Source organism: Strix aluco, chromosome 9, assembly GCF_031877795.1.
Source record: "Strix aluco isolate bStrAlu1 chromosome 9, bStrAlu1.hap1, whole genome shotgun sequence".
Lineage (NCBI taxonomy): Eukaryota > Metazoa > Chordata > Aves > Strigiformes > Strigidae > Strix > Strix aluco.
In genome coordinates this window covers 13,722,475-13,737,500 of record NC_133939.1, presented here as the reverse complement: position 1 = coordinate 13,737,500, position 15,026 = coordinate 13,722,475, and the positions used below count along the sequence as shown (strand labels likewise).

The 15,026-nt window shown below is 34.7% G+C and overlaps 1 protein-coding gene across 1 annotated transcript in view; it reads left to right on the top strand.

Annotated features, from left to right (window-relative positions):
* DNER (delta/notch like EGF repeat containing) overlaps positions 1–15,026 on the top strand; it is a 133,929-nt gene that overhangs the window by 86,900 nt on the left and 32,003 nt on the right. Inside the window, exons 6-7 of the mRNA XM_074833772.1 lie at positions 2,552–2,705; positions 7,463–7,576. Of these exons, the coding sequence (XP_074689873.1) occupies positions 2,552–2,705; positions 7,463–7,576 (268 nt within the window). The remainder of the gene's footprint in view (positions 1–2,551; positions 2,706–7,462; positions 7,577–15,026) is intronic.

The following is a 15,026-nucleotide window of genomic DNA, read 5'->3' as shown; positions in this document are numbered from 1 at the left end:
TTAACACTAGCATTATGGCAGTTTGTAGCTTCTTGACTTAGTTTTCCTCAAATATGCTAGTACATGTCATCTAGTGAGAAAAAAAAAATAATAGTATCATTGGGAAAAGTGAAGATGACATGCCTAATAAAAACGATGACACCTAATCTTCTCTGTAGAGTAACTTGTCTGCATCTCAGAACTGTTACCTGTCATTAAACATTTCAGTTTGAAGTGTTACAATGCTCTTATTTTGCTGCTTTCAAATCCCATTTTGTTAACTACACTTTATGGTAAATTGATCCCTATATCATACAGAAAGATATTAATATTATCTGAGCTTTTCTTAACTTTCTATTTCATTAATAATGTTGAGGCAATGTCTGATTGTTGCATTGTTTAAATATATTAATGCTTACTTTATAATAATCAGTTTCGATTGCTTCAAAATGAAATTTTAGTGCAGGCAGAGCCATGGTGTTTGTGTCTGTGTGGACAGTAGAGACATTCCCTTCTTCTCCAATGAATGGTTCAGGTAATGACATTCTTTATGTCTTACTGTTACATCTAGCATAAACCAACCATGAACCTGAGCCTACCTAACAAACATAATACCTCTCTGTTCTGACAGATGATAACTTTGATGGGATCTTATACTTCTTGGATCTCTTGCTTAGGGATGTCTTTAGCATCAGATAGACGTAGGTAAGCCTGTTCTCATTTCCAGTGCATACACAAAGACCAGAAACATTTAAATGAGATCAAGACTCTGATCTCTTTAAATAACACAGAATCTAGCTACAGTGCCTGTATCTTTCCACATGCTCTACTCATGTCGATTTTAAGAAAAAATACCATTTTTTTCATAGTATATCATCTCACTTTGTTCATCCAGAAGAGGTGAGTTACTGAGACAGGCAGCAACCTTGATTTTGTATTCAGTCTAAACTCAACACTCCATTCCAAGAATGATAACAAACACTTTAAGTAAATAACATAATTTAGTATCAGTAAGAGAACAGCTGTGAAGGATGCTGCAGGCAACATGTTTATGTGCACTATTTACCTGGGTCCTGATGCTATATATGCACAATGGTACTGCATAACTCCATTGATATGAGATGTTGAAGACAACTCTAATTTTGAACCACTGATCACTGTTGTCTTTAGGAACCAAAGTGATCCCTGTGCTGATGTGTTTTCCACCAACGAATGCTATATGGAAATGTGGAAATACTTACTGTGTATTTTGTTAACTGTTTAGTTCTTAAATAAAAGTGATTATCTGTTTCACTCTGTTAGCTACTTTCCTGTGTAGCTCATATGAATTCTCTTCAAAGTAAGTTGCTGTGCTATGGGATTATAGTAATTTTGACTCTGTTTTGCTTGCCTGTGTTTTCTTTCTGTTGAACTACAGCCTTGTTTGGAAACCTGTCATTGCTAATGTGTGAGATATTCAGAGCTGTTTTGTGAAGAGGCTTGGGTAAATACCAGAACATGGATAGACTGTACACTTAGCAAGGACTTCTGGCACTCCTGATAAATAGCATACTCATCATTTTGAGTTTTGGAGATGTATAGTATTAATCCTTGTTTAAACTCTGCCACAGTAATATTTGTAAGGAAGAATGAAATCTGGGTTTTAATGAGTGAAGGTTTATATTTGTATGAAGATGATGATGTTCTTTTCCACTTAGGTCACAGCTGTTTATTCATATGAAGAAAACACGAGTAAAAATAGAAGATAAAATACTAGCCCCATCTCTTTATTTCTAGTTCCATGCACGTTTTGTACTTTGCATTACAATATCTGTGCATGGGACAGCTGTGTTCCAGCCCTAATGACCTGACTTTGAAACGTATGAGAGTGAGTGATGTTGCCATCTAGTGTTTAATGAACAAAGAAAGTAAGATATTTAATCTAAATGAGAGCTTTCCTTGCTTCCATTCTTTGAGACTTCCTTGGCAATCTTAGTGACCTAAAGATTTTTAAAAAATCTAATTTACCTTACTTTATTACTAACAAAAATGTGCTATATCATGCCTACTATCGGTATTTTAAATCTTTAACATGTGTAGTGCTCTTGATTTTTTATTAAGCAGCAGGGTTTGGAAAGTAACAAATATGTTCAGAAGAAGACATATTTTAACTGAATTGAAGGGGTGCGTCGCTACTGAAGTACCACTAAAGTGAGCCTCTCGGGCCCCAGCCCCTTCACGTAAAGGGTGCATCTTTGTAGTAGGAATTTGTTGAAGTAAATCTGCACATTGCTTGTTCTGACAGTTATTCCAGTCTATAAATGTAATTTCTGGAATGGAAGAAAAAATTTATAGTGATTTAGGCATTATGGATCTGATCCCAGCCTCCTTGTCTAGATGAAATTACCTGATATCATTAAAAATTTTAGCTGAAGAATTGGTATTTCAAAGAGTAATTTTGTGCAGTTGATGTATTTATGGCAGCTATTGTTATGAACAGGAAAACAACAAAACCATATTTGTTCAGTAGAGTAGTCAATGAAACATAACCTTTGAAAATTTATTGTGAAGTACATATTGTGTTTGGTTTTAGGCAACTTTTTTCTGCCACTGCGAGGATGAGTATAAGGGTTCCCTGTGTGAAGAATTTGATGCTTGTCAGAGCCAGCCCTGTCAGAACAATGCAACCTGCATCGATGTAGCACAGAAACACGACAGGAATAATTTCACCTGCATCTGCCTGGCTGGTAGGTTTTGTATTACGCTTTGCATAATGCCTTTTTGTTTTAACATTCAGTGCATGTCTTTTGCAGAGCAGTGAACCGTGCAGCTTCAGGTACTAGGAAAGAAGGAAAATACAACAACATAAAGGCAATTTTTAGAAGGCTGTGGAAGATTCTTCATCTGTGAAAAATGCCACTGAAAGCACACATCTGAACCATAACCTAATTAGTGAATTATTCATAACTAATAGAACTTGACCTCCTAAGAAGAGATGACCAAAATTTAGTTTACATCAGCTTTTTTTCAATCGTTTTTTTCTTTTCACTATAGATTTTAAGTATACATTATAACTAACCTATCAATAAACATGCTTTCATTGTAACTAGTAAACTCTTTTCTTCAGTTGCACCAATCGAATGGAAGAAAATTCTCTCCACACTATGCAGTTGTTGGATTATTCCTCAGAATTAACTTAAATTTAGAAAACTTTTAAAAAAAATTCATAAACTAAACAGTAATTTGTGGGTTTGATTAATGAACAAGTATCTGAGTTCTCTGAAGTTACTTTAAGAATATTTGCTTTAAAAATTTGATCAAATGAATATAGACATCTTAATTGAAATTAAAATTAAACTAAGTACAATGGTCATATGTTGGAGGCTAAATTAAAGATACATGTTGATGGAAAAAAACCTAATGGCTATTATAGAAAACTCTGCTATCTGAACTTTACATTTCAAAATCAAACTCAATTATTGGAATAGAACAGTTACTTCAATATATATTTTCTAAAATAATTTAAAAATAAAAGTTAGCAAAGATTATGATCAATATTGGTAATTTATTTTGCTTCCTACAAACATTTTAATGTACACTTTCATTTCTGTAATACTGGTCAGTTCATATTAGAGAGAAAGGGGACTTATCTGAACAAGAAAAAAAGAGAAAAAAGGAAGATGCTTCTGGATTAGGCCCTAAAATCTGCAGAATATTAGAGCTATATTATAAAAAGCAGATAGAGAAATTAATGATTTGGTCAGGTTTCTAGTGGTTGTGTATAAATGGTAATTGATTAGCTTTAATGCTGGGTGGGTATTTGTGTTCATTAAATATATACAAAAGGTACATGTAACAATACTTCCTTTATTCTGCTCCAAAGCAGGGTCATGGAGTGGGTGTTCTGAATTGTCCTTTAAAGATGGGAATATTCTTATTCTTTACCCTAATACATGTCAGCACAGACTAGAGAAACTTCTAGCTGCACTAGATTATGTGTAAGTACCAGCCTGAAAAATGACTGAGCCAGAAGCAGGTGGATGCAAGTGATGCTTTAATGTGGCTGCCATGTACTACCCTCTGAACTGTTTTGTGAATTTTGCAGTTCAGTCGATCAGCAAAGGCCCCTCCATTCTCTCCAAAGGCCAAGATGTTTCCTTTTAATTATAATTCCTCTGCCTCTAGGACTTTCACTTCTTCTCTCTTTCCTTAAAGTCACTGTAGCGAATGTGCAGCAAGAAAGGGATTTATATTTGTATTTTTATTTTTGTTATATAATGACTTGCATTTATACTGCTCTGAAAATAAGATGTGAAGTTATTATGCAGGTGTACTCTATTTCACAAATTTGCCAGAGGATCAACTGTCACTTTAACAAGATATGTAAATACAATTGAATAATGATTTAAATATGAGAAAGATCAGAGTGGAACAAACTTCAAACGTTTGAACAATCCTTACCATTACTGTCATGTTGAATATGGTTGATTCAGAATTCTTTTGGATTTTGAGAAGTAGTTTCCAATTAGCAAAGAAAAAATGTGTGTTTGTTATGTTTGTGTTGTTTGCTTTTATTGAGATAGCTATCTTGGAAATTGTTCTACATCAGGTATTATTAGGCTAAATTTCTTTTTAAAAATTCCCTACTTCAGAAGAAGTACAAGAATGATTCTAAAAAAACCTGCCTGAATTCCATTAAATCAAGATTTTTATTGGAATATAATTTTAACATAAAATATTTTCCAAATACTTCAAAATTCTTGGTTTTAGTTGTGTGAAAAAAGCTTTAGGGGGAATATTTATGGTAATTCTGATGTGCTTATTGTAAAGCCTAAGAGTGTTTCCACTAGGAAAACTTAATATTTTCAAGTTGTACAGCTAAATTTTGCAGAGTAACATAAATATACTTCCCACTTATGTACAAGACTCCAAAGGTGGTATTGCTGTTTTTACTCTTAGATCAAGTCTGTGATAGTTCCTGCTTCAATTGATAAATTACAAATTATAGTGCCTTGATAAAGCAGATGGTATTTTATTTGTGTACTGATACAAAATTCTAGGAGTTTTTTTTTTATTATGATCCTAGATATCTGCATCAAGTGCTTATGTATTTTTTAAAAATTTGGCCTCTCCAGACTTTTAAAAGCTCCTTATGAGTTAAAAACATAGTTGCTATTAGGGACGGGCATTTCAATTGCTTGCTTCATAAAGTGTTAGCACAACTGTAGAAAAATTGATGCCATGAGATGACAGGAATCAATGACTAAGATCATGACAATTTCTTGAAGAAAATGTGTTTCTCTTACATATTTTGGAAATATATTTCCATTCATGTCTTTACTGTCTTATAACTTTGGATTTTATCCTTTCCATTTAAAAACTATTTCTATAAAATATAATTTATGCCTTGTTATTTTCATAATTGTTTCTTCTTATCTCTAGAACAATTGTTAGCTTCTACTGGGGGAAAAAAATAATGTCAAAATTCTAAATACTTCCTTCTGCAAAACCCTGCCTACTTCTCATAGTATAAAACAAAGCTTACAATAGATGGAATGAAATTATTTGGTTTCTGTATGTGAAGGATTCCCTTCTGAATGACAGTGTGATCAAGTCCCTCTTGTAAATCCTCAGTAAACCTTATATAGTTAACTTAATTTACTACATTCTGGAACTTGCAAGGTTGTGCTCCATGACCTCCACACATTATGTTTAGGTTTAGCTTTTAAGTTTTTTAAAATAGTTTTTCTTAATTTTCTTAATATGAAATGTCTAATATTATTCAGATGGCTTAATCATTGGTAACTTCAGTGGCTTGTGTTTCTACCCATAATTTTTCCCCCAAAATTTGCACTTTCACAAACTTGGTAACAGTTTGAAGATGGAAAAATGTTTAAATGAGTTAAGCATATTCAATACTGTGTTATGATTCATAAAAATAATCAGCTGAATGTGAGAACATGAAAAAACATGAAGCCTATAGATGAAAGAAATCAGTTGATGTAGTCTTCTATAATGCTTCAGTGCTGGTTTTGTAGATTTTATGTTAATTTGAGACCAATTAGAATTACAGAAAATCACTAGTTATCTAGAGTGAGGCTGATGTCTCTCCGTGTGCCTCAATCTGGTCCAGATGAGCTACCTCATGAGAACATAGTTCTGGTTTTCAACCTCATTATTTTTCTCCAGTTTAGGTGATTTATGGGCATTAATCCAGAAACAACATACAAGAGAGGTTTTTTTCCCAGGTTTTGCATTGGAGAAGATAGGATCATAATTTAGCTCTCTATAGCATATAAAAGCAGTAAGGTACACAGAGAGGAAAGTCTTACAGATCTTTTTCTATAGTAGTACTCTAGCAACTCTAAATATAACAATCTATGTTGAGAGCTATTTTATGGTGACATCAGTATATTTGAACAGGGATAGGTATTAGCGTGCCCCAAAGACTTATAAATGTTAATTTTGATTGCATTAAAAATAATTATTTAATCAAAATAAGATTTTTTTCCACTTTTTCTCCCCTGCATAAGCAAAATTCTAGTCCAGACATATTTTCTATCTCACCTTGGAGTCTTTGTCTTAGCTGTTCATAGCAGTGTATTAACAGTGTCACTTAATCATAGCTTACTGGTCTTTAACACCAGCGGTTGTGTTAAACATGCTTGTTATAGAAGATATTTACAATTTTATGTAGGGTTCCTATTAAAAAACAAAATGCTTCTGTGTGTAGTGTGTAGTTTCTCCTTCAGCCATGCATCCAAGATCACTTCTTGGAGGTAAATAAAAATTAAAAAGGGGAATGTGTGGTATTTGTTAAGGAGTTTAAGTTTGTAGTGTTTAATCATTTAGATTGTATTTTGTAGGTTTGTTCATTTTTTGGAGATGTGTTATAGACATCAGACATATGGAACAAAGCAAACTTATGGTCAAATAGTACAGTACACACAATCTGTAGCTTGTGAACTTACAGGAGCTTATTTGGAGGAGTTTGCAACTGTGCTGAGCAGTTCTTCACAGCTCCCACTTAAAATAAACACTCTTTTTGAAGCCCAGAAGTAGGAACAAATGACAGTCATTCAGCATATGCACAAATAATTCATAACGTCAAGTCTTGTTTAAAGTCTTGCTAAAGATTATTGACTTGAGATTCAAGATGTTTGAAAACCATTCAAAAATTACATTTTTGGTTATATAGGTGCTGATGAGGGTCCAGCACCAACCTCCATTATAATAGTGCTGCCAGAATATTGCTGCTGGTAAAATACAATTGATATAATCTCTAGATTTCCACTAATTATTTCTGTTTCTTCAGTAAGAAGTATAAGTTCTAATTAAAAATCTCATTTTATAAGAAATTAGAAGACTGTCCTGGATTCTATTTCTTTCTTTGGCTAATTTTTTTCAGGAAAACTAATAGTACTGTTTGAATGACCTAGTAATACATTTAGTGATAAAACCCCATTTTCGCTATATTTTCTGGATGTTGTGTGCTGTTTTGTAGGTTACACCGGAGAGCTGTGCCAGTCAGAAATTGATCATTGCATCCAGCAGCCATGCCAAAACGGAGGTACCTGCTCATCCAACATCAATGGATTCAGCTGTCAGTGCCCAGAAGGTAAACAGCAAAGACCTATCTAGTACCTCATATAAATTGGTGTTTTGTCGAGTGTAGTTTGTCTAAATTTTCAGTTACATTTTTATATATATGTATATCTGAATTTTTAAAATTGTGCCTTAGGCCATAATCGTAAGCAGAAAAAAAAATCCAGATGAGATAATCAGCAATAGCATATAATGTATAATCAGCGATAGTATATAAAGTATGGTAGGAACTTAGTGTTTCAGTGTGTATGTGGTGCAGAAATGTTCTCTGGCAACTCTACAGTAGAAGTCAGGCTCCAGCACTGTGAGAAAGGTGAATCTGAGGAGACTTAGGTTGTGATTTTTATGTTGTCCAGTAAACATGTGAGAAAAAGCTGCCTCCCTTGTAGTATTTGCATATTTCTGCATATGGCTCCGTTGTCTAAAATGTGTGTAAGAGCAATAATTCAAAACTAAAAGAATGGTTTCAATTCCACAGAGTTTTAATTCATTCTCCTTTCTATTTTGACTTACTCCTTTCTCTATATAAAAGCCTTTCAGTGATTCTCACTGGTGAACACTGTAAATGTAACTATGTGAAATGAGGACACCACAACGCTGAAGTGCTTTCGTAATACTTTGCTGACTGGAATGCAGATGCGTAAATCACTCATAAAAAAATTATCAGGAGTGAAAGCTCTCAATTGTGAAGACTTCTATTAGTTATTTATAATTAAGATTAGAACCTTGAACTAAATTATATTTCTGTTCTTATTTGATCTGTGGATGTTGTTTTTATTCTGCCAGCACTTTATGCTTGCTCTAAGGGTACAAGTCTTTGATAACTGCTCTGGTAATATATACTTGCTTAATCATGAAGATTATTTGTAATGTCTTTAGACTGATTGGTCAGAAATTTACATGCATTCTTCTTAGGAAATCTGTTCAAGGATCTTTAAAGATGTTTTGCGGGAAATGATCTTTCCAATAATAAATGCTTGGAAAAACAGCTACGGGGATTTTTGGTTGTTTTAGAACTGCCATATTTGTTTCTGTGCGTGGCATAATTGCTTCCTCCTAATGACCTGTTAATGAATATGCTGACCATCTCTCCACTTCTGTCCTACCACCATTTGAGATGCTGGCCATGGGACAGGGTTACTGGTGGGTTGAAGTCCCTAGATGGCCACATCACTCATCCTCTTCTGTGGGTGTGCTGGGATGCTGTGGCTGGGATACGGTACATGTAGCATAGCTCTTCAGTGCCTCACTAAAAGGCATTTATGCCTTGGTTGCTGTGCAGGGTTGTGGCTGCTCTCCTGCTCAGGGAGCTCATGCCAGCGGCAATTGGCCTCTGAAGGGGAGTGGGGCAGGCTGCCAGCTCTGCCTGGCCCGCAGGCCTGGGCACAGCCGCCAGAAGCAGTGCTGGCTGCGCCAAGGGCGCCGTGCCATGTGGGAGACCTAGAGCACAGGAGAGGAAAACCTTCCCTTCATCTCCCTCCAGAGCTGTCCTCCCCAAAGAGAGTGATGGAGACGTTATCTGACGTGCCACTGCTTGATGTGTAGCATTCTTGCTGATAGCAGCTTTTCTGCTGCAGGAGAACCAAGTTACTTGTGCTTCCCTTTTCTCAGTTTTGCTCGTGTTTCGCTATCTCTGTGTTATGCCACTTGGTCCTACAGCCTTGTTGCCTGCTTTGCTTCTTGAGTATTGATCTTCTGCTCCTTCCTTTGCCACTGATCCATACTTGTGTTTGGTAAGTTTCCAGTTGTTTCTGTTGTGTGCTCTGCTTTAAGTAGGCTTATTTTGACACTGTCATTGTACTATCTTAGTATTTAGGCTGTATGCTTTGCTCTTTTTTTCTTCTGGGCACATTGGTACCATTTTTTCGGTATTCTGGTATTTTTGTTTGTTGGCACTTCTGTTCTTGTTATGTGTTATAAATCTGTGTTCCTTTTCTGCTTCTAGTCTTGAGGTTTTCTATGGTTTCTGGATTTTCCTTAAAGATACAACGTGCTTTTTGACCCTTCAAAATTACAATTACTTAGCAACTTCAAGAAGTACCTCTCTGCTCACAGACTTTGTTGATAGGCAAACATGGTTTTTGTGTTGCTTGTCTGAAACTTTTTGTGCAGAGTTACCAGTTCTAGTCTCCCAGTATCATTTCTGTGTTTCCAAGAACAGCAGTGTTAGAGCAAGGATAGAGTTGGGGGAAGAGCTGTTACTCTGCTTATTTATATGTCTAACACGCTCACATGGTATAAATGTTTTCAAAAAGCACTGGGGCAACACAAGAAAAAATTTTTGCTGAAATACATTTACAACTCTTGTTAAGATCAGTTTTTATACATTGACCTGTATTATTTCCAATGTAGGAAAAGTGTTTGGAGGGGATAGGAAGTTTCAGGAATCCCTTTCTGGACTGCCCAGGGTTATTTCCCTTAGAAAAAAAAAGTCTTGTATGCACCATGTCTGATTGTTGGTCCCCTGGACATGAGAAAATCATTCTTAGGTTTGCAAGAACAAATGCCATCTTGTGTGCATGGTTGCTCTTCCAGAGTGAGCCTGTGATAACTCAATAGCAGCCACAGAGGTTCTTCCTGACTCCCTAATAATTACCATTGTTTCAGAGAGCGAATGCTTCCCATGAAGTTACATAGCTGTGCTTCCTACTCATGTCCTCACCGTAAAGAGGGGATAGTCAACACTATCAGAAGTGACACAGTCTGTCTGCAAGGGCCAGTGCTATTGCTCTGGAGTAGCCTAATGGATGGATGTATTATGTAATAAGGTGTTGCTTTTCCATCTTGTTCTGGAAGACCTACTAGTGCCAAGAAACTCAGGAATTCAGATATTTTGTGGAGGGAAAGAAAGGGTTGATTTAACAAAATACATTATCTAAATTTACTAACGACTGCCTTTCCCATGATTCTTCTTTCTTCTTTTGAGGTGTTATCCTTTCAGAGGCATATTTTGAGAGCTTTTGTTTGGGTTTTGAAGAGGTTTAGTTATTTTTGTAAATACAACAAAGGATAGTTAAGGGAAAATTGCAGATGCACTAACTTGCAGATTTGCTATTTTTAGCATGTCCTCAAATTTTCCATTAAAAAAAACCCTACCAAAAACCCATGATAGGTTTCTAATTTAAGTGAGGTCTCTTGCTCTGCTGCTCTTCTCCTGCTGTGCTTAATAATAATTGCTTGTTGAGAAGAGGCCTTTCTGAAGTGCTAATTCAGCACAGTGGGGGAAAGGTAGCCAAGGAGCTTATATATGTGTAAAAACTAAGACTGGAGATATAATGTGGTCAAGCAGAGGAGGACAAGAGAAGATAGAAAGTATCACAAAGGGAAAAGAAAAAGATGGCAGAAAAAGGAATGAGATGGAAACAATGAGAAATGATCTCAAGATTGTGCATTTCTTTTACAAATGATATCTGTGGTTCATGAAAGCATGTGATAATTTACAGAAGGGGAGATCTGAGGCACTGAAAAAGCAGCCTAGATCAGATATGAACATTTCATGATTATTCTTTAGACAATTTTACTGTCTTAAGAGTCCTTTAGTAAAGAAAATTTCTTTATGCTTGCAGATTCCATTTTCTGTATGATGCATTCTAGATTTTAATGTCCAAAATATGTCAGAAAATAAACTGCTATCTGAAGTTTTTGAGTCACCTGTACTAAAGAGAAAATTGGATTTTATACTCCAATTTATAGTGAAGAAGCTTAAGCAATACTAAGGACTGAAGAATTTGTTCCAAATTTTGACTCTTTATTATTGTGAAAAGGGTGTTTGTCATGTTGTACTTACAATGGGGAAGGGATCTTTGATCATCTTCTTTAAATTTTCATGATAATAAACATATATTTCGCAAATATTACCTTCAAATGATGATGCAAAGAAATTTCTAGACATTCTAAAAACCCACATGTAGTAAACATCTGTCAACCTGAACATGGATATTTGAAATTTATATTCAGAATGATTCCATAAATATCCATAATCTCCTCTGGGTTTTTTTTCCACTTATTGCAATGTATAATGTACTACTGTATTGACCGTAATACTAATTCATTTTATTTGAGTTGACTGGGGTACTGCTCATCAATTTATAAATTGGATTACTTCATTTTCTTTAAGTCACTGAGAAGTTACCTATCGTGGTTTGAGCTCAGAGGGCACCCTGAAGTGGAATCAATGTACAAATAATAATTAGAAACATTAAAAAAACAAGTTGGAATAAACAAATATAATTACCATAAATGTTTCAGCGATGGAGAAACTAGTTATCCTCATTTATGTTGTTATTAAATTCACTGAAATCTTTGTTAAACGTTTTAAAAAAAATAAAGTGTATGAAAATTGCCTGATTGTGTGGTGAGGAAATGCAAGTCTCACTAATCTGTTCCTTACACATGCAAATTTTGTGAAGTTGATAGAATGAAAGACTTGGTACTTGTGTATATATATATTTTACATATTTTAAACATTTGGAGAGGCTTTGTTAATTTTGCTCATAAGACAGTATTAAAATAAATTATTGGCAGAATATGGTTTTGAACAAAGCCAGATAATAATTAGCAAAGCTCAGATCAGTTATTCGAACAAAGAAATGGACTTCTGCTGCAAGATGTTTTTGAAGTTCTGTTACATGCAGTTTTAATGTCCTGATGATGTGTACAGATGAATTGGATTCAGTGTTATAGGAAAACACTAATCTTTGATAAAAATAGCAAGCATTCAGCTGGCCAACCACATGAAACTGGCTTGGATTCTTGGGATTTTGATGCTTTCTCTATGTGGAGGTCACCTGCTCTGACAGAAGTGGCAGAAATCTTTTAATTCAGATTAATATATTTTTGAAAAATAGTTATCAGCAATAATGGATGTCATAGACATCCTGCAGAAGGGGATAGAAAACAGTCTTATAATTAGGAGTTTAACATACAAATTACTTGAAATTCACATTTCAGGACTTATTTATATTAAAAATTTGATTTGTCTAGCTGCAGGTAACTACAGCTAGGCAACACACTGAGTGGAAGTGTCCTGAAATACCTGCAGGTATTTCTGGAAATACTGGAAAGCAGCAAATTTATGAATATTCTTATTGTAGTTTCTGTGGTTTAAAAAAATAAAGAGTTTGACAGCTGTAGGAGATGCTAAGTTGTGATTCATATGTGTTGATTTGCAATAGCAGCTAGAAAATGCACATTGTCACCATGAATTTTAATTGACTGGGAGAACAGAAGTTATTTGCCTAGATTAAGAATAGTTGAAGTTTCAAGGTCTTCACTTTTTCTGAGCTTCATTGTTCATGTAAAAGCCTTTTTATATATTATATCTTGCAGAAGTAATTCTAACTTCTTTAGGTTTATGTACAATAAACCTATTTGTTATCTTGATTCCAGGAAACTAGGTCACACAGCTGTTGCCTGTGGAAGATTTCCCAAGGTTACTGGTGATTAGAGAATGCAGAATTCTTCATATTGCCATCAGAGAGTTTAATTTACCTGAAGAATGTTTTGCCGTTAATTAAAAATTTTTATGGCTGTTTGGTTTCTGGTACTTTCTACTAATCTAATGTTTTTACCTGGCATCTTCCCAAATTGCTCTTATTTTTAATAGACTTCTCCTTAATGCTTTAGCGGGTTTAGCTTCTGTTCATCCCTCTGTTCATCTTTATCTGTAAAGACTTGGCTAGGGTGAATTTCAATCAAAATTTTACAACTACATTTTAATGATTTCTTGTTTCCTTATGAAGAGTATCTTTTCTCCCTTTGCAGAATTCTGGTGAAATACCATCAGACATCTTGTATTTCCTCACAAAACAATTTTCTATAGGGAATATAATAAATTGTCTGTATTTCTTTTACTATTTATCCCTGTATTTCAAATCCAAAGGTTTTGTAATCCCGAGTCCTAGCAATTCACAGACTTAATTTTTCACATTTGTGTAATTCTTGGAAATAGGTCTAACATAACATTCAGGCAAGTTGTTTGTTCTGCAGACTGTATAAAAAGCAGTTGTACAGTATCTTCAGAAAATGTTTAACTTCCTTGATTTGTACATGGCTCTTTTGCTTTCAATAGCCAAGTAATTAAAATCCCACCATGATGAGAAATCTGGTTTTTATCCAGAGCTTTTCTATCTCTGAAAACATTTCCTGATCTAGTTTCTATCACTGCCCTAGAGGTCTGTAGCAATATATAAAGAATATCACCTGACTTAATACTTTTATTCTTCTTGACAACTCCAAATGGTCTGATCCATGTAAACACAAATATTGCATTGTGTTTTTTAGCAGTATACATATTTTCTAATATTACCTTTCCACTTTACCTTCTGTGTTACTCCTTTGGTAAATTTTGCATTCAGATCTTTGAAATCACCAGTAGTCTTCAGATTTCAGTCATGTCCCTGTTACACCAATAATGACCTAGATGCAGGGTTGGGTTCATGTTAACTGACTGAAGAACAGTTTATCCCCAGAAAAATAATCTTGATTTTTATTTTTCTCCAGCATTTGTTTCTGTTTTCAATCTATAAACCTCTGAATTTGATTTTTAAATTTATTATTTACATTATTTGTTTTCAACAATTTTATTGATATGGACTTAAATGTACATTCAGAAATGTCAAAATAAAAGATCTTCAATTCAGATGTGTAACTACTGCTGCTTTGAGTATTTTTGGGTATTTAACTCATACATAAGATTTAATCTTCCAGAATCAACTAAACACATTTCACAGCACAGTCAAAGATAGCACAAGGGCAACATGTTTTAGTGTATTTTAAACCTGCATATGTTCTTGAAGTGCTCTGTCACTTGAAACATTAGCCATCTGCCAGTAGGCTTCTCTTTGTAGGGAAGATTATTGCAAGGATTGTAGTGAAGCAGCATTAGTGTCATTGTGTGACCTCAGATCTCTTTCATCCTTTTTAATCCGTTTTCAGAGTTAGTGTAGAGATTTCACCAGACTCATTGGCTGATCTCCTCCTAATAGTTAAAAGTCCTTGCAGATTCTTTTAAATCTGTCCAGGATTTGATGATAACAATACAGGCTTTTTTAATTTGTCAGCAAACCGTTGCTAGAATTAGATTCTTGATTTTAGGATTTCCGTTCTTTTTAGTTTCTGATGGTTATGCATCTACAGGAGGGACCTCTAATATAGTATCTGTTTTCAAGATCTCCTTCTTCAGCATTGGTGTGCAGGTGGGTCCTGATAAAGCCCATCAAGCAATCTGAGCTGTAGGATAGCAAAATGGACAGGGCAGAAGGCTCTTGCCTGTTCTTTGCCTGTGCCCTGTCAGACCTGCTTTTCTTTCCTGGTCTGTTGCTGAGTTATTAATGACTAAACTGTTAAATGTTCAATATGTAGGTCCTTCCTTTTTTTTTTTTTTTTTTCTTAAATGGGATTATTTTTTCTTCAATTTTCATTCCATAGCTCTGGCATAAGATTTATGAACATATTTATGAATG